At 46.0% G+C, this 19,603-nt stretch overlaps 1 protein-coding gene across 4 annotated transcripts in view; it reads left to right on the top strand.

The window, feature by feature from the left end:
* Positions 1 to 19,312, top strand: part of NT5C2 (5'-nucleotidase, cytosolic II) — a 63,423-nt gene extending 44,111 nt beyond the window's left edge. For all 4 annotated transcript variants that reach the window (XM_085307728.1, XM_085307736.1, XM_085307751.1 and 1 more), the window contains 15 exons: positions 5,588 to 5,705; positions 7,122 to 7,217; positions 8,554 to 8,645; positions 8,841 to 8,898; positions 9,497 to 9,590; positions 10,613 to 10,666; positions 11,831 to 11,914; positions 12,654 to 12,695; positions 13,854 to 13,961; positions 14,334 to 14,400; positions 15,119 to 15,289; positions 16,172 to 16,223; positions 16,481 to 16,541; positions 17,097 to 17,273; positions 17,498 to 19,312. In XM_085307728.1, coding sequence (XP_085163854.1) covers positions 5,588 to 5,705; positions 7,122 to 7,217; positions 8,554 to 8,645; positions 8,841 to 8,898; positions 9,497 to 9,590; positions 10,613 to 10,666; positions 11,831 to 11,914; positions 12,654 to 12,695; positions 13,854 to 13,961; positions 14,334 to 14,400; positions 15,119 to 15,289; positions 16,172 to 16,223; positions 16,481 to 16,541; positions 17,097 to 17,273; positions 17,498 to 17,767 — 1,544 coding nt within the window. In that variant the 3' untranslated portion in view covers positions 17,768 to 19,312. The remainder of the gene's footprint in view (positions 1 to 5,587; positions 5,706 to 7,121; positions 7,218 to 8,553; positions 8,646 to 8,840; positions 8,899 to 9,496; positions 9,591 to 10,612; positions 10,667 to 11,830; positions 11,915 to 12,653; positions 12,696 to 13,853; positions 13,962 to 14,333; positions 14,401 to 15,118; positions 15,290 to 16,171; positions 16,224 to 16,480; positions 16,542 to 17,096; positions 17,274 to 17,497) is intronic.
* The last annotated feature ends 291 nt before the right edge of the window (positions 19,313 to 19,603 follow it).

Here is a 19,603-nt window from a genome sequence, read left to right as displayed (position 1 = left end):
CCTTCTGGGGAGCTGTGGAGCAGCCGAAGGAAAGAAAGGTGAGGGACTGACTCACAGAAGGCGTTAAATGAAGAGCTCCTTCATGAGATGCTGGGGTATCCCAGGAGAGCAAGCTGGAGAAAGAGRGTGACAAATGGGAACAAACTGGAGGTAGGGATAAATGAGAGTTCAGGTCGTCATTTAATAATCCTTGCCCTACCTCTTTTCTTGYAGGAGCTGCTCCCTCAGCAGGTCCCTGTTGTTGTTACTGCAGTGGTCCCCCAGTACACCTTTCTCTTCCTAACCCATGGATACTGGCAATGAGGATCTGCTCCCTTAGAGCTGTCGCAGTGGTGTGGGAAATCAGTGCATTGTCACTGTTCTCATTCCAGTGCTTTCACTAGCCCTAAATCCATAGTAGTTGGAATGATTAGACAAAACTGATTTGCAGGTGTGCAGTTTGGGACAGTGAGTACTTGTCTTGGAGTGGCACAGCTGAAGCAGTATAAAAGTAAATGGTGGTTGTACCTTTTAGCTTCTGCTTTTCTCCTATGATCTATGACCAGCTTGTAAGAAGTGTTGACAAACCCTGGAAGAAACAAGTTACCTCTTCAATGAGAAGTTGGCTTACCTCCATTTGAAATCTTTTTGTGTGCGGAAGGGGAACAAAGAAAGGAGCCTGCAGCCCTTGAAGGGCTTTCTCCTTCCTGCTGCTTAAAACAGAGCAGTAAAACACACTACAGTCTTCCCCGGCCATTAATTTTGCAAGAAAACAAGGCTGTGAACAGTTATTTTCTGAGAAGTGTCCCAGATATCTTCATGCTTTTTCTGTGGGTCTTTTTTCCAACATCATTCCAACTCTTTCAGCTTTGTATTTAGTGCAAATCTGATCTCAAAGTTCTATCTAATTAATCTGTACATACCTATAAGTCGCAGGTTAGATTTTTTTCCTCTTACCTTATGTGCTTGCAGACTTGTGCAGTACAATATGATGAACCGCTGCTGGGTTGGTCCTGGTTTATCCTGCAATGGTTTTGCGYGTAAGTGTTAAAGTATATGATTTGGCTGTGATGTGCTTCCATCAAGCTAACTTCGTGTTTCAGGCTCCTGTTGGAAGTGTGTCCTGAATGTGGGGCAAAATTTTATTCTCAGATTCGTGGAGTAGCTCCTGACTTAGTCTCTTGAGTCACTGTGCTGACACGTGCAGATGTTTTGTGGTATGAAGAAAACTGAATGCCCTGAAAGAAGCAATCTCTCACCAACTGAGGAATGGGTGATAATGGCAAAACCTCAAACTAAGCAGGAGAATCTTTCTTGAAACAGTCGTCCCGTGTCTGATGAAAACTTGAAGGGTTTGTATCACTTTAGCAATGCACTTGTAGCCTCTTCTTCCTAATTATCACTGAACTCATCTCTAAGATTGCTTTGTGGATATGAGGAAATAATTTTGCCTGCAGGATGCACGATAACCCACTGTGCCTCCTCTGTAAATCAGCTGTAAGTATATTTGGAATAGCTGCCAGGCCGGCTTCTGAGCTTACCAGAGGACAGAGCTCCAGCAGATATGCAGTCCCACATTGCACAGAGCTGTTGCAGTTTTAAAATCAGTCTGATTTTTTTCTTTAACAGGGGAGCCCAGTGTAACTCCGTCAAGACTGGAGTGACACTCTGAATCTGCATCTGCCTCATGTGAGTTAAAAACCGGGCAGCAGCATTTTGCATAAACTGGAGCCTCTGTAGAGATTTTTTTTTTCCTTTTCAGGAAGGCTATAAAATTGTTACTGTATGTGTCTTGGCAGCAAAGGTAAAAACAACCACAAAAATGCATGACAATTGCATACCTTACTGCACAACCCCTGCTCATTCCAGATTGGCTTCCCTCCTAACACGTACCGTGTAAGGGAAGCCCACACTCATCACAGACCTAAAGGCTTGCAACTTTCACTTCTGTGGTACTACTTTTTAACTTCCTATCGTATAATTTTATGGCAAGTGATGATGTTAAGGGGAGGATGAAATGCTGTCGAATGGCTTTTCTGTTTTTTAAAGCTTTGGTTGTTCTCTTTCTCTCTCAATCCATGGTTACATAATCCATGAACACTGTGTACTGGTTGCCTTGAGCCACTGAAGCATTTGTTTTGGAACACAGATTATTAAAGTAACTTGCTCCTTTGGAGCTGGGGACAGTGGCAGAGATGTGGCCATCAATTAATAAGAAAGCAAAAAGAAATCAGAATAAGTGGTAACACGTGCTTCTGTTTCACTGTCATCGTGTGTGTTGGGCTGAGAGAACATACAAGGACGCACTAAAAATGAATCAGTTGTGTTTTTGTGGCTGTGCATATTTCACCTGTCACACTGTCGTGGGTGCTTGGAGAGAGGGTCCTTCTCAGCTGGGTAAACAAGCTGAGCACAGGAGATGCTGCATGGCAATCATCTACATTCACAGCATCATTATGGCCTACAAATTGTCTCCAGTTGTGGTCTTGGCAGCTAGGATTTGGGAGCAGGGCTTTCCAGGAAGGTGATTATTTTTTTCATCATCCAGCTGAGCTGCAGATAAAAAGTATTGATCTGTCCTCTGCTCTTTTTCTCCATGGATGCCTGAGCTAAGCAAGATAAGAGGGAGAGACCAGCCCTGAGTACAATATTGAGATAATTTTTTTCATCTGGGAGAAATTATCTAGTAATACATATAACAGGGCAGTCTTGCTTGCTTGTGCTGTTGTACTTACTTGCAGCAGCATCAGCCTGTTCACGCTTGGTCTCAGGGAGGGGGGTYGTTTGCCTGGAAGGCTCGTGTTCCTAAAACAGGCTTTTGCCCAGCTTACAAGAAATGTCAGTGGATTGTGTCTTGTACTGATTGCTACAGTGTGTGCTGCGATGTGAAGCGCTGTCAAGATGGGCTCACTGACCTCTGGATCTCTTCCCAGTTGTGTGTCCAATGAAAGTAAAGTTTATCTTGGACAGTAACTATCACAGTAAACTGGAGAACAAAGTTTATTGTCCCTTTCTAGCCTCCAGGAGTCCCATTTCCAGTGTCTCTCTATTGATGTGTTAATGGGAAGGTTCTTATTTTCTAGGTATTACGGAGTGATAGAAAAAGGRGGAAGAGACTAGAAGTATGAATGAACTGGTAGCTTAATTTTATTCAGAGATATCGGGGAAACAAAATCCAGAGGTTGAGAGGTAAAGGGGAAAAATACCCTGCAAAAGGAAAATTCAGATTAACTATGTGGCAGTTATCACCTCACAGAGACTTGTAATGCTGAAGACTGAGACAAACATCTGTTCTTCAGCCTTTCTCTTACTGGCCTTTCAGCTTGTTTCCGTAGGCTCGAAGAGTTAAAATGAGATCTGTAGTGATGAATCYAAGATTGGGAGAGAAGTGCAGCAGGGCAGATGTTGAGTGAGAACATTTTGTGAGCAGTTGGACACACATCCTACCACAGCCTTTCTGTGGTGAGCATTAACAAGATGTGCAGGTTATTTGACAGAAAGTCCTATAGCTTCCCTGGAAACATTTCTACTGGGATTGTTTGTGAACCGCTTCCATTTGTAYAGAAGAGGTACCAAGATGTTCCTTCAGATTTTGCATACCTGGGCAGAACCACTGTGGTGGCTGAGTTCAGAAAGAGCAGGGATTTCTGGAAGAAATATTTTGTTGGGGAGTGATATGTTGTGGATGAATTAGCAACCTGGTCATATTCCCTAAGAGACTAATGAGAAGTAATACAGCAGTTTCATGGACAGAGTTGGTACCTGGAGGCTGATTCAAATAAGGGAGAGCTTTGCACCTCCCTTGCCATCTAAGAGTACGTGCAGGAGTATTTATTCCTCTTTTCCCTGGGAAGTGCCTTTACTCTCCTGCATCAAAGGAATTCTTTTTTTCCAGATAATGGTCTGGTGTCACTCTCACAATGTTGTTCATCACCTAACTGCCTTTTGCTCCCTCAAACTCTAGCTCACTCCCCAGGATTGCCTTGCAGTCATTGCTTTCTTTGTTAACTGTAGCTCTTGGTCACTTACTCCTATCTACGATGGAAAAGGTTAAGTGCATCGAATATTGTACAATGTTGTTGATGTTTGCCACTGGTATCACAATGCTCAAAGATTTTGATAACAGCTTTATTGATTTTAGTTATCTATTCAAAAATATTACAGGTTTGCTTATTACATTTTTAATGGTGTTAGCCCTTTGGGGAGAAAAATTAACTCCTAGAGTTCTGGTGCTTTTTAGCTTGCAGAGGCCATTTGGGTACCTGGGAACAGTAAGCCCTCTGCCATGGTTACTATGATCTGAGTCCTTGGGCAATTTCATTTTTTCCAAAGTCCTTACTGTTGTAATATTTCTCAGTATTTTGATATGTTTGTTCTCTCCTGTTAGACCAAGCTCTTGTATTCCACAGTATATATAATGGTAATTACCCAGTTATTACAGAAAATGTGTATTAATCTGTATTATGAGTCCCATAAATGTGCTAGATATCTCTCATGGAAAAGAAGGCTGTCTTCTAAAGAGCTTCCTGTATTAATTGCACATTTATGTGTTTTACTCAGCTAAGTATGAAATTTGCAAGTGTTTAAAGCAGTTGGGCCCACTGAAGTAACTTTCATCACAGTCAAGAGTTATGTTTGATCATCTTACCTCTTAGGACCAAATTTAAGACAGCAACATGCAGCAAATGTAAGGATACTGTCACAGAAATAGTGTTTTCCATCTGTCATAGAAACACAGTGATTTCCTTTTAAATGCTCATTATGTTCAAATGATCTCATTAAATAGTTACATTTCCAGTACATGGAAAGGTCATTTGCAGGAAGAAGACAGGCCTGATGATAGAAATTACTTTGTTGAACAAATCCATTTGTTTTTCATTGACCTAAGGTATATTTCACAGATAAGCAGCTCCTCTGAACAGCGGGAACAGTCAGCCTGCTGAAAGAGTAGCATTTTGATGCACAAGGATAATAGCTAACAGATTACAGTACCGTATGCTATTATTAACAAACAAATCATGTGTTAAATGATAGCTCTACCTTCAAGCTAACAGAGTTTGCAGCAAACAAACTTCCCTTAGATGAAACCTGGAGACAGTACTAAGCTTTGGGATTGTATCCAGAGCAGTAACAGTAGCATAACAGTGATGGGTTTGAAGCTTTCTAACTATGAATACGTTTGCTTCCAAAGTTGATTGGTTTCTTTACCAGCTTTGAGAAAACACAGCTAAACAAAAGCCAGTATGAGCAGGTGGAGCATGGAGCATTTGTGCATCTGCGTAACAGAACTGCAGAGAGAAGAGCTGCCGTTTGAAATACATTTTCCCTGATGCAGAGAGCTGTGATAGACAAACAGATATTTCGTGTGTTTCTCTCTGCCGCTGACATCTGAACTGCGGCTCTGCTCAGCTGCAGTCCTGGAGCAGGAGCTAACTCCACCGTGGCTCCGGGGCTGGGGAATGCAAGGCAGAGAAGGGCAGGAGCGACAAAGGGAGTGTGTGATGTGGAGGAGGGAGGAGGGCAAACGGGAGCATTACTTTTAACTGCCTTCTTGTTTAACCCCCTAGTTGTTTTCAAATTTTCTAACTGAAATCTCATCTTGGCACAGTGTATAAATCCCCTGAATACGAATCTCTTGGATTTGACCTGACCGTAGAAAGATTAGTTTCCATTGGATACCCTCATGAGCTGCTCAATTTTGTGTATGATCCTGCATTCCCTACCAGGTAAATGACTAACAGATACCAACCCAGCCTGCTCGAGGTCTTGAGTATTTGTTCTGTAAAGTTCATAGGCAAGACACGAGACTAGGTTTTCAGAATTGTGCCTTTGAAGCCTGTGGTTATCCACAGATTCTGGGGAAGGGAGCAGACTGCTCCGATATGTGGAGGGCCTTTGTGCACGCGAGGCCGTGCCAGCAAAGAGGGGGAGTGTGGCAGAAGAGGCCTGCTGAAAACATGGTCCAAAAATAATCTTTCAAAGCAAAGACAGCAGAGASACAATTGGATTGGGGATAAAAAGCTGCTACTGTCCATGAGGCTGCTAGAATGTCTCAGAACATTTTTCTTTAATGTTTTTAAATCAAATTCTCTCCTCTGGTATTGGCAAACCAAACACATCATGGTCCCCAGTGCATAAGAGACATCCTGAAAATTAAGTTGACTGTAAATATTAAAAATGGGAACAGTCCCATTTGCTTGTCCAGATGAAGGAAATGCCGAARGCAAAATTAATGGTGCAAAGTTACTGAATTCTTACACTTTGTCTTTTGGTAGCAGAGGTGAAAAGCAGCACATTGTTTTTTAAACAAGGCTWTTTACCTAACTCTGTTCCTTTAAGTTGTTTCCACTTGTGCCTTTGCTGGATTTAGCTTTCTTGGCTCCTTTGGAGCTTTTTTATGAAAGACTGAACCAGAGGGTCTGTTGGCTTAGTGCTCCAGTTTTCAGTTTGGCAGCCTCCTTCCTTCCCTCCTCTCAGTGTGATTTATGCCAAGACTGTTGCTGTGTGTTCCAACACCCATAACAAGAAGGTAGCCCTTCATGAACCAGTGATGAAGACTCCATCAAATCCACTGCTCTCATCCCAGGGAAGGGAAGGAAGGGATGTTTCTGTGGGAAGGCTGCTTTCTGCAGATGCAAGCTACTAGATAAGTGAGACAGAGTTTTGCCTGAGCTGGAACGTGGACTATCTGAACAATTTTGTGCAGTAGTTGCATGCCCTGTCTGGCTCTGTATATGACAGAGAGAGATGGAAAGGAAGGGAGAAATTCCCTTATCSCAACTCGCTCTTCCGTGCAGCCCASCAAGGCACRGCGAACTACAAACACAGGTGTCAAATTCTCGACCCCATTTAAGAGGTCCGTGTCTGCCCTGGTAAATGTATAGCTAAGCTTCTGCTGAGTTAAATGGTTCTGTTTTCAAGTCTGTAGAGAGCAGGCCAGTTGTACCTTTTAACCTGGCAATACAGGTCTTTTTACCTGTGGCCAAGAAATAAGTACAATAAGGACCCTGTCAGCATAATAACAGCAACTCTATTCTGACATCCCCATGCAAATAAAGAAGCTGATTTGGAAAGGTCTGCTATTAAAATGGTCAGTGCTTAATAGGCTCACTTCTTCATATCCTAAATCACTTTTTTAACAGGGGCCTGGTGTTTGATACCCACTATGGAAACCTTTTGAAAGTTGATGCCTATGGGAACCTCCTAGTTTGTGCACATGGCTTTAATTTCCTCAGAGGGTGAGTGTTGACTCTTGGCTGTTCTTTTTGATTTCGTATGCTTTTTTGTGTCACTGATCCTCAGGGATCGTTATATGAGGAGTCATGGGGACTCCACGAACAACAGATGCCGTATTGGTTTTCCTACAGATCTAGGACTTACTGGGGATGCAGTGAGTGTCCCAAACACAGAAATCGCTCAGAGTGTTTATAGAAGAAAAGATCGTTACCAGCAGAGGCACGTCTGTAGAGTGCTGAGAATAAAAGAAAGTGTGGTGTGGGGACAGATTGATGGGATAATACAGGGGCTTTTTACCTGAGCAGGCAGAGTTTAACATCAGCAGCTTGTCAGGTTAAAACAGCACCATTGTGCGAGGGCTCCGTAGATCAGAGAGGAGTCTCCACCACATGAGCCCATTCAGCTCTACTGTCATTGCTAAAAAGGTCAAGGGCTTGAGCTTGCTTACGCAAGGAACAAGCTTAATCTACCTCTTTGGATTTTTGACCTTAGAGTTTGTCACAAGTGAGGCACGGCGTGCCATTTCCTGCAGCCTTCCTTGATTTTGCATTCCTCCTGCCCCAGAGAAAGTGCCCCAGAGGAAGATTACTGCAGTGTTACTTGCAGGGTGTGTCCCAGAAAATCCTTATGTATCCCTACTCTGAGGGCACAGAGATGGAAGGGAATTWCAGACTAGTTCAGGGGCCCCAAGCTGACATGCTCATTGCAGGCCTGTCAGTCCTTGCAGCAGAAAACCAAAATCTAGAAAAAGCCCTTATATATATGCACTGAGGCTCCTCCATGAGTCACAGGTGATCTTCAGAAGCTCCAGAAATGAAGGAAACTAGAATAACTGAGTGACTTCCATCATCACCACCCTGCTGATTAATCGCAGAGAGCTGYGGACAAGCCTCTCACAGCACAGCCGTGCACTCACCTGCTGAAAGCAGCTGGAGGGGGAGTGTAAAACAACACATGGAAAGTGGGGGAAAGTTTAAGATAAGCAAACAATGAAAGTGCAGATGATTTAAGGCATATCCCTAGTCAGCAGTCCAGGGCTTAAGGTCGAGTTGTGGACTCTTGACTGCTCTGTTTCTGTGCATTGGCTCTGCTTGTTTTGCTGACTCTGCCATGAGGACTTTGCGCCTGGTCCTGCTGGAGCCGGCGCAGTTAAGGAGACACACGGTGGGTTCAGTTTTGCTCTTGCACCAGCAGTACATGCTGGAAAGCTTGGCATTGATGAAAGCCCAACAATCTCCCTAGTTAATGGACCCCAGTACAACTATATTCTGCAGCTCAGCACATTGTATTCTTATTACTTTATGTGGATCCATTCTTCTCTACCTTTTCTGTTCTCAGGCCAGAAACGCGGGATCAATACCCAAATAAATTTATCCAGAGGGATGACACAGACAGATTTTACATTCTGAACACATTGTTCAATTTACCAGGTGAGTCCCATGTAAGCCAACGCGGGCCTGTTTCTGCATCTGTATAGCCAGTAAAGCATTACTAGTGTCTTACTGAACTTACCTCTCTGATTTATTTTTGTTTGCTTAAACATTCTTCTTCCAGGCCCAGAGCCCGAAGCTAGCTGGCCATGTGATGTTATAGTTGTTTTACAATTCTGCTTTATTTCTTTGCAGAGACCTACCTGCTGGCTTGCCTAGTAGATTTCTTTACTAACTGTGACAGGTACACTAGGTATGTATTCTCTCCAGTTTGACATAGCTGATAATACGGTGAAATTATTATTATAATTCGGAATACAGTGTAGATATAGCTGCTGTTAATATCAGTGGAGGCCTCTCAAAGCGGTTTCAGCGTAGAAAAGCTCAGGCCTCTTCTTTTGATATCAAATGAATTTAGTCCTGATGAGATGATCTGTGGGTACAGCAGAAACTGGTCCCAGTATTTCAGTCTCTCTTAAAATGGAAACAGTTCATGCACTTAATTTTTTTATTGTTCTTATCATACTGTGAGGGAGAAGTAAGAGTTGCAGTCATTGAAAGCTGTAGTACTGCTACAGGAGCACAGGCCTGTTACGAACTTGCATCCTAAAATTCTAAATGAAGAGCGTTTACCTGAGTAACACACAGACCTTGTTAAACTCTGGTTGTAGCCTTCTTTCAAGCCTGAGCTACAATAAAGGAGTAAATAAGCCACTGTTACTGTAAGATGAAAATACAAGCCCTGAACATCATTTTGAATCCTCTTTCTCCTTGGTGTTACTGCCACAGCACTTGTTTCTTGCCTGCTGCAATTGGCTGCCACAGATAATCCCTTTTCTTTTTCCCTACAGCTGTGAAACAGGGTTCAAAGATGGAGATCTCTTCATGTCCTTCAGGAGTATGTTCCAGGATGTCAGAGATGCTGTTGACTGGGTTCATTACAAGGTGATTACAAAAACTCCTCAGGACTCTTGTACTCATTGTTCAGTTAGAGGGACTGGCTTGTAAATCTTGAATTAAGATGTGTCATTCTACTTCTGGGCAAGAGCCCTGCTTTGCCGCCTAGTGAGCAAATAATAAATTGCAGTTGTATGTGAATGAGTCAAGACCTTGACTGCTCTCCTGGTACTGCAGGATATCCATCTTGACTTCCTATTCCTTTTTATGGTATCTAGATTACATTTCCTTACCTTAATTCATGGGTTTAAGAGGGTGATCCCATGAGGATATTTGTACTTACAGTCCACAACTTGTATGCTGTTCTAATTTTTAAAAGAGTGGTTTTACTGTAAATATATTACACTTGTAATACCTTATATTGTCTAAAAGGTGCTTGTTTTAAACAGAGAATTTCATCAACTCTTCTCTCTTTAGAGAGGAGAGGAAGTTCATCTTTCTTGCACACTTGCATGCAAACACAGAGTTCAGATTTTGTGAGCATTAACATCTGGTTAAAGGCCTGATTTTCTTGTCCTTCCTCATTCAAGAGGCCTATTAGGGGTGGGATGGAGAATGTCACAGGAGAACSCTGCTCACAGTTATACTTGCAGCAATCTCTTTAACCTGCAGAAGTCAAGAATCTGTTTTTTTCTTTCCTTATTCAGTGTTGTGTGATACATGTTGGAGTTTGGCCTTTGAGTAAAGCATTATGGTCAGTGTTGGAGACAGGTCGTTGACTGTCTTGTTTGGTTTGGCAAATCTATTTTTTGTTTGTTTCTATTGTATTCCCTTCTGAAAGGGTTAAAATGCTGTTGAAGTGGATTATTTACCATGGTGAGGGAATCGATGGATCACAGAGTTTGTGATGGTCCCTGCTACTCAAAGCCTCTCATCTCTAGAGTCACTGGTTCAGATTCGCCCTGGTTTGTACTTTCACAGCATTTTGAAGTGTGAAAGTTGGCATTACTTTGATGTCTCTTACATCATAAGTTTCCATCACCTCACTGCGTTCTGTTGTTCTGTTTCAGGGATCACTCAAGGAGAAGACCCTTGAGAATCTGGAAAAGTATGTGGTGAAAGATGTAAGTGTGAGGTTGCTTGTGCTACGTGACATTTTGTACTGAATAAGCAGGCAAGAAATAAACATGCTGATTTGCTTTACTAAATCACAAAATAGATAACACTGTGATTTCTATTGTAATAACTGAAGACAAAGTGGAAAGTTCAGACACAGCCTTTATTCTGAGCCAGTGAGCCACATGACTTTGTATTCACGCACACATTTTTTACATAAAAATATAAAAGCCAGAGGAGATGTTAGCATGGGATACAGGTGAATGTGTTGCAAGACTTACGTTGTTTCTTTTGATGGCAAAAGCAGTTGTGATCCTCATCCATGTTTTCTCTACCCAAGCAATCCCTCTACCACAGCTCTCCTTTAAAAGTGACAGATGAGTGTCTTAGATTGAGTCTTTTTTAGCCATCTAGCAAAAGTGCTTCACCTAATTAACCATAAAGAGTTGAGGGAGAGATTCCAAATGACCAGCCAATACCCAAGTCTCTTGATAGCCCCAGAATGTGTCTTTGACACCTCCAACTGAGTAGGCCCCCCACTGTTCCCTTACTTTTGGGTTTCTCAACAATGTGCAGGGCCCCTCTGGACCACAGTTACTTTATAGTTATTCTTCAATTTAAATGAATGCTGTGGACTCCTCCTCTGCTAGTACAGTATCACTTTAATGTAGTTAAACTTGTTTCTAGTTACATGCGTGCAAAATTCTTAAGAAACTGAGCTATGGGGTAGTCAGCTCCTCTTGCAATGGACTAAGATTTATGGTTCAAAAAAATAGAATAAATTCTCCCTAATTTGAGGTTGGAATTATAATACACTCTAACTTGAGCTCCTGTAAGCTCAAATTTCACCTGCCTTTGGGCCCATTTAGGAATGGACTTGGAGCTGGAGGGACTGCTCCAGTCTGCCTGGTGCAGAGCAGATGGGTAGGGCACTTGGYGTGGCAGTTGACAAAGGCATCGCAGTGCTGCTGAGTTGCTCCCACTTGCCTTCCTCCCTGGGCCGTGCTTTGGAGGGGTCTTAGATGGATCAGCAGCTTTCCTGTCTCTCTGGCCAGTGCAAAATGTACAYGTTTGTTTGCATATTGGTTTGTTTTGTGGTTTCTTTTAATGGGATCACGGTGAAGTAGTATTTTCCCTGTGATGAATCTAACTTTTGTGCATGTGACTTTCAGGGGAAACTGCCTCTGCTGCTCAGCCGCATGAATGAAGTCGGCAAGGTGTTCCTCGTCACAAACAGTGACTACAAATACACAGACGTAAGTGCTGCCTAAATTGGTGGATTGGTACATAATGGAATAAACAGAGCCAGCAATTGCTGCAGATTTTGGTAGGACATCTTCTGATGGGATATTAGGTTCTTTCTGAGCTAAGTGTTAGGATGATTTGATGGTGAATGCAGATTAGGCGTTGGAAGTCCTGTTTTATAGTCCTGGTTTTGCTACTGGCCTAGCATCAGCCTGGCTTAAGTCCCTCTGCCGCAGCTCCTCAGCAGTTGAAAGGCTGAAAGAGAGGATGTTACTCATTTTAAATTTCAACATTCTTTAAAATGCAAATCTTCCCTGTCAAATGAGTGGTTCTGAGGAGAGACAGGTGACCAAATCCATGATCCTAGAAGTGTTTAAGAGCTAGAAGGGGCTGTCTACTGTGCTGCTGGCATGAGGGCAATTCCTTAAGAGTCCTGATGAATGTCAAGTCAACCAAGTCAACATGGCTAAGCCAAAGATTTATATGCCATTTCAAAGCACTGCAAAATACATCAGAAGCAGCCTGCAGGTTACTCAGATAAACTGTTCTTGATTATAAAATCACAGTTCTAACTCTTGTCACTCTAAGTTCTGTACATTCATGTTGTTCCCAAATGTTATGATGAGTTTCTTGTAAATCTTAAAAATAAACTTCTGTAACCTGAAAAGAAGACAGAAAAATATGCTCTTATAAATGTCATGAATGTATGTTTAAAAACAAATCTTTGATTATTTCCTTTGTGTCTTTCAGAAAATTATGACTTACCTGTTTGACTTTCCACATGGACCAAAGGTATGTTATTTCTAGACTGCAGTTCTAGTAGGAATTAATGTGCCTAATTATCTGTGTAGCTGGAAAGCATTTTAATCCTGGTTCATTGGCTGTATGGGATTAGTTGTTTTAATCTGGTTAAAATACACTTGCTGTTTAATRTCCTGTTTGAATAGGATCAGAGCGAATACAATGCAACAAAGAGAAAAGAGGCATCATCTGTTTGAAGCAATAATCTGTGTTATAATGATAGCATTATTTTAGTGATACTGCATTTTAATTCTGGCATTCTGCAGTCAGGTTTCTTATTAATCTTGCACACTGTTTTAGGTGTTGTTAAAAGAAAGTCTTGATGGAAATGAAAGAGTTTCATAAACTGGCGCAGATATTTAAGGCCTCTTTGTACTTTGACTGTGGTAACTCCAGGAGTTTCAGTCATGCTTTTCCTGGTTTTCAGAGGTCAAAACTTGGCCCTGAAATTTTTGGAGACAAACGTATGAACTGAATTTTTACCGATCTTTTCCAGTCTCCTATTGGCAGACCAATGATGTGTTTTCACAMTGTGTTCTTAAGGTAGAAGAAGGCCAGGGGAGCAATTTTCAGAATAAAGAAAACCACAGCAATTGATAACTGGAAAACCTCCTTGCTTTGGCCTTGATCTCATAAAGATGGGAAGCATGGAGAAAGAAAAGYTTGGGAGTACCCAATGTCAACAGAGCAGGGCTGGGGTATGGAGCTGTGCTCTATGGCAGAGTCCAGGCATTTTCTTACTCTTACCAAATGTGCCTACATGGTCTTGTAAGGCTGAAGCTGTGAAGTTGCATGTGTCTGGATCAGTGTAGGATGTCATCTTCAGAAACAGTGGCAGCATTGTCATTGACAGCATCTCTTTGTGCAGCAGCTAWGCTGTGACACAGCTGTGCAGTGCAGTTCTCTCAGCTCACACCACATCCTCAGTTTTTGCAGCTAGGCTGGGTTGGGATGGGCCTGCCTGCAAAAAACAATGCTTTTGGAGATGGCACTGGCAATCCAACACCACCCCCTTGTGCTAGTTGGGGAAACTGGTTCATTTGATGGACCAGCAATGTCACAAGATTACGGCTATGAGCCAGTTAAATTCYGTGTGGCTGTTTGTTTGTTTATGTTGTGCCTGACTTGGGTTTGTTTTTGCCTTTGCAGCCTGGGAGTGCCCATCGACCGTGGCAGTCCTACTTCGACCTGATCCTGGTGGATGCACGAAAACCCCTCTTCTTTGGGGAAGGCACCGTGTTGCGGCAGGTGGACACGGTGAGTAGCGTTTGGAGGGTGGCATTATGGCTAGTAGAGCTCATGCACCACTAGGAAGAAAACCTCCAGTGTTGTGTCCCTTAGGGGGAACAGCCAATGCAGTGTTTAGACCAGACCTGCCTTAGAGAAGCAGGGCTGGCTTCTCCTCTTAGTGATTTCCAAGCAACCCCCTTATCTGAGACACAGGAAGGCTTGAGGCTTCACTGGTTCCTCTAATATATGGAAGGTGGTAATAGGAAATGTGTGTGGAAAGCCACATCCAGATTGCCTTGGGGAGGAAAAGACAGAGAGAGAAAGAGTAAGGAAATAATTGGACATAAACCTTCCAGAGCATCAGCTGTCCTTCACCAAAGCAATATCCCTTTTCTCCAGGTGACTGGCAAGCTGAAGATTGGTACCTACACTGGCCCGCTGCAGCATGGCATCGTGTACTCAGGAGGTAAGATAAGAACAGCTTCTCTTKTCCTGTGTAGTGGTTCTGACACGCCCTGGTGGCCTTTAGTCACTCTGGCTGTAAGAGGACTTTTTTGCTAGGTGGCTGCATGTTGTGCCAGGCACTGGGCAAGGGCATTTGCCAAAGTACATTGTKCTATGCCATCTGCACACTGCACCAGAGGTTTCTCACTTCCCTTGCTGCCCAAAGCGAAGGAGAAATGGACCTGTCCCTCCTGGAAAGCCCTTTTCTTCCTTGCCAGGGAGAGTTTGGGAAAGGCTAGGGCTGGGCTTGGAATGGGGAGAGCTGTGGCAGGCCCAGTGCAACACTTCCCCGCTGTCCTCACTGYGCTGCCAGCAGCGTGACCATGCTCAGACATCTCCATGAGCCAGGGAGATGCACGGGGCTGTCCAAGATGCTTGTGGCTCCATCACTGTAGTGTGAGGTGGGAGGCAGCATCGCCCCTCTGCTGCTGCTGATGGTAGTGCCAAGATGGGTGTAGCACAAATAGCTGCAAGGACAGAGCTGCTCCTAAATGAACTCCTGGGAGGGTAGGTAGAGTCCCCACGTTATTGTGGCCAAGCAGTGGGTAATCATCTAATGGCAAAAGTTTCCTCAAAGAAAATGCAACTTCTGTGTCCCTAGCCCTGGTACTCTGAAATAAATAAGCCAAACGTTTCTCTTTGGGTCCCCTTTCTGAGCCACCCTGTTCCTCTTCTCTCAGGCTCCTCGGACACAGTCTGTGACCTGCTGGGGGCCAAAGGCAAAGATATTCTGTACATTGGAGACCACATCTTTGGAGATATCCTCAAATCCAAGAAGCGCCAGGGTTGGAGGACCTTTCTGGTGATCCCCGAGCTGGCCCAGGAGCTGCAYGTCTGGACTGACAAAAGCGGTCAGCAGCCAGGCAAACACCATGCCAGGCTTTGCTCTCACTTGCCTGGTGCTGCTCCCACACCCTGAGATCCCTGGGGCAGTGGGTTTTGGGGAGAGATCACCCTGGCTTGTCGCCTCTCTCCCACACCTGCCTCTCCCTTTGGCTCTTCTAGCCTGGGGCTGTATGGTGGCAGCAGGAGCTGGGGCAGCTCCCTGWGGTCTGGCATCAGGGTCCCAGGCCTTGTCTTTGTTCTTCCCTGGGCCACCTGCCTGTGATCAGCTGAGTGCTGGCCAGGGGAAAACTTGCAGCTASTGCAGGCAGTTGAGCTGTTTATCATCTACTAATCCTCCCCTGAAAGCAGGGTCCTTCTGACYTTATAGAGCTGTGGCATCTTTGCTAAAAATTATCTAGCTGTCCCTGTAATGCCTGAGCCATGATTGGTCTCCCGTCTGCAGGGAGCCCCTGCTCACCAGCCGCTTCCTCCACCTTTCTCCCGCTCCCTCTGCTGCTCTGCTGCCAAAGTGCTGTGTGTTTCCCATCCTTCAGCGCTACTGCTTTTCTCCCAGGTTTGCCCTTTGCTGTGTAAATAGGGGGAGTTAATGCAAGTTGTCCCATGCTGGTTAAAAGGTTTCTGTGAAGGCTATGAAGGTTCAGCCTCTAAAACAAAAGGGGCAGCCAGAAACCAGGTCTAGAGCTCTGCCTGCGGCATGGAGCACGAGTGAACCCTCTCCCTGTGTGGGGACTGTGGCGTGCCWCGTTCCTCAGTGCAGTGCCCCATCACAGCCATGCAAGGGGTGCGGGCAGCATGTAGATTTGCTTTCATCCCTTCTCGGTTCAGGTGTTCAAACTTACTTACCTTTTTTTAATAACTAACTTTGCTTTCTTTCCTGTATTATCCAGCCCTTTTTGAAGAACTGCAGAGTCTGGACATTTTCTTGGCTGAGCTATACAAGTAAGTGTTCAAACACTGACAATTTTCCTGCTGTCTCTCCCAGCCTGGGGACAGCTAATGAGTGGCTCTGACTAACTCTTGGGCTTGGGTTAGCAGCAYTGCTGCTGGGCCCAGGAGCTCTGACTTGGGCCTGGGCGCTGCCCACGAGACCAACCTTCCCCTCCAGACCAGCCTCCCTCCCCCAAGCTCCTGCCCCACGACATCTGTTTCTGAAAGGCTTTTCACGCAATTTTATTTACCTTCTCGCCTGTAACTAGGCATCTGGACAGTAGCAGCAATGAACGCCCCGACATCAGCTCCATCCAGAGACGCATTAAGGTACCAATCATAAAATCCCTTTTCATCCTATTGGATCCTAAAGAGCTTGACAGCCTGAGCCACTGCTTAGCTCTGAAATGCTTTGCTCTGCCTTTGGGTGGGCACAGCAGGCTTGGTGAGGCCCATCTGTCTATGGACGCTAATGGAGGAGCTTCCCAGCTCGTTGGTGCCACTGGGCACTCCTGAAAGGCAGCCTGGTCTGGATAGATGGTCTCCTTCATTATGTAAATAGCGGTGCTGACTGAAGGTGCCCACTGGGCGCCGACCCACACGAGCTTGGCGGGGCTGTAGCCTCTGGTTCAGCCAGCCCTGCGTACTGAGGTCCCAGCCTAGGGCAGGTGCTGGCCCCAGCCCTGCTGCCGCCTTCTCTCTGTTTGCAGGGACTCGCCTGCGCTCTGACGCTTTGGGATAGGAGCRCAGGAAAGCCTTGCTGGAGATCTTGCAGGTCTCGTGCAGCCAAGCCCTCAAGGCACTGTGCTTGCAGTGCTGCTGTGGCCAGGTCTGCTCCGCAGTGCTGGATTCTGGCCCAGGCATCCAACCTGCCCTTTCTTGCAGAAAGTGACCCACGACATGGACATGTGCTACGGGATGATGGGGAGCCTCTTCCGCAGCGGCTCGCGGCAGACCCTGTTTGCCAGCCAGGTGATGCGCTATGCCGATCTCTATGCAGCCTCCTTCATCAACCTCCTCTACTACCCCTTCAGCTACCTCTTCAGAGCCGCCCACGTCCTGGTGAGTCACAGACCTGAGCGGACAGGCAGGGAGCCCAAAGGTGCCTCCGCTTGCGTGCGTTCGTGCTTCCAGGAGCGACAGCAGCGGGGATGGCACCTTGGGGGGCAAGGCAGCAGCTCAACATGCTTGATGCGCTGCAGSTCAGAGTCATGCTCTGGCGAGAGATACCAGGGAGATACTCTGGGACAGAGCCCCCCCTTCCATCTCCTCTTTCTCTCTTGCAGATGCCACATGAATCCACAGTAGAGCATACGCACGTTGACATCAACGAGAAGGAGTCGCCAATGGCCACGCGCAATCGCACCTCCGTGGATTTTAAAGATTCTGACTACAAAAGGCATCAACTGACCCGCTCCATCAGYGAGATCAAACCACCCAACCTCTTCCCTCAGGCGCCTCAGGAAATCACACATTGCCATGATGAAGATGATGATGAGGAGGAGGAGGAGGAGGAGGAGGAAGAGGAGGAGGAGGAGGAGGAGGAGGAGGAGTAAGAATGAAAAAGCAAAGCATCTCTGAAGACAAACAGTGACTCTAGCTGTGATCAGGAGTGGATTCCTTTGTTGGGGCCCTTGGGGTGATGGGTTGGGTGGGGTGTGATTCTTGCAAAGGCACATTTTGAAAGTGTCCAGAAACTTGTAACAAATTAACACTAATCAGGAGGAGACCCTTGTTTTGAGTTTTGCAGACGGTTCAAAAAGCCAGTGGATTCCGCCTAGGCGGTACATTCAGCTATGGATTGCACGCCTGTGCTGTAATGCTGCTCCCATTACATTTGGGATGCTGCATGTTTTTCCTTTCCCACGATGCGTTTCGTTTGGTTTCCATTTGAACAATGTCCTGTGAATGGTTTTTGCCCTTTGTTACATTCACTGTGAAGGAGGAAGGGATGTGCCAGGCCCCGCAGGAGACAAAATGATCCAAATCCTCCTCCTGCCGGTTGGGTTGCTGCCCTTAACCTTCTGTTTCTAGAATACATATGCTTCCTGTGTTAGCCAGGGAGTTGCTGTGGCTTCTAGCACCGCCTTTACCCCCTGCTTGGCACGAGTTTCTCCTTGTAAGTAAGTACGTGGGACGATTCCTCCGGCCAACGCGGATGGCGGTGGGAGTCCGGCTCTTACTTGCATATTTGCAGTTGTACATGTTTCGGCTTGTAGACGCTTGTTGTCCTCTCCCAGCGTGTCAAGGCTTTCTTTCATCACTGGCATGTGACGCATGATTTCCAGACCGTTTCTCAAACAGCTGATGTGCACACTGTGTTCTCAACTCTTTCTGTAGGTTCAACAGTAAATACTAATGCAGGAGCTTGAAGCCACTGCTTTAGTATTAGGTTAGTCGGTTTGTTTTCCTCGCTGCCTGTTACTGACCTTTCTGCCTGCTCAGCTTTAAGAAAGCGAAGACATCACCAGCCACCCCTGCAGTGAGAGGGCCYGTTTTCCAGGGTGCTCCGCGCCACACCTGTAGGCCCGCAACTGGGCAACGGCAGGTGCTGCAGGGCCTGCCCCACCGCGCTGCCTGCGACTCGCTGGCCGGCCTGGYGGCTGCCCGCTTCTTGCAGCTGGCGCCGGGGCTGGCAGAGGCTCGCGGCAAGTCGTGGCGTGCAAGGCTGCGCCTCCCGGCCCAGGAGGGCGACGGCTGCAGGCTCCCGGGCCGGGAGCGGCGCGTCGGCAGGGCCGGCTGCCTCACCCGGGCTGCCCGCGTCCGCCCGCGGGGTCTCCGCGCCGTGTCGGCCTGGAAGGGCTCGTGCGGGTCGCCGTCCGGGGGTGGGCCCAGCGGTGGCGGCAGCGCTGGTGGGCTTCCTCCCTGCCGCGGGGGCAGCATCCCTTACTCCACCTTGTGCCGTTCGCGGGTGAAGGGGCCCTCTTGTCCCGAATTCGACTGTAGGTTCAGTTCCATATATGCATTTAATCTTTTTTTTTTTCCCTTCCATTTTTAAAGTACCTTAGGAAAAAAACAAAAACCAACCACTGACACCTGAGCAGGAAACTGCTGCTGAAGTGGTAGTTGTACAAGTCAATAAATCATGATGTTTCTAAGAAGTGCTTGGTGCTTTGTGGCGCGGCRCTGAGACAACAAGGGTTATGCGAGGGGGTGGAGGGGGGGGGCAGGGTCCCCGCCTGCCCCAGAGAGGGGCTGGTGGGCTGGGGAAGAGGGAAAGCAGCGCCAAGTGGTGGTTATTTAGCACTGCTGAGAAAAGGCAGCGAATTGGGGTTTAGGGGTTGGCGTAGTCTCTGGGGAAGGGCTGCCCTGTGGGGACAGCACAAAGTTGGCTGGGAAGGACTYGCTGGGTGCAGAGTCCTAGAGTCCTTCCCGAGGCCCTTTCACTTCAG

The sequence above is a fragment of the Rhea americana genome, unplaced genomic scaffold (genome assembly GCF_003343005.1).
Source record: "Rhea americana isolate MKP2758 unplaced genomic scaffold, rheAme1 scaffold_104, whole genome shotgun sequence".
Taxonomy (NCBI): Eukaryota; Metazoa; Chordata; class Aves; order Rheiformes; family Rheidae; genus Rhea; species Rhea americana.
The sequence above is the reverse complement of the archived record's forward strand: the minus strand, read 5'-3'. Positions and strand labels throughout refer to the sequence as shown.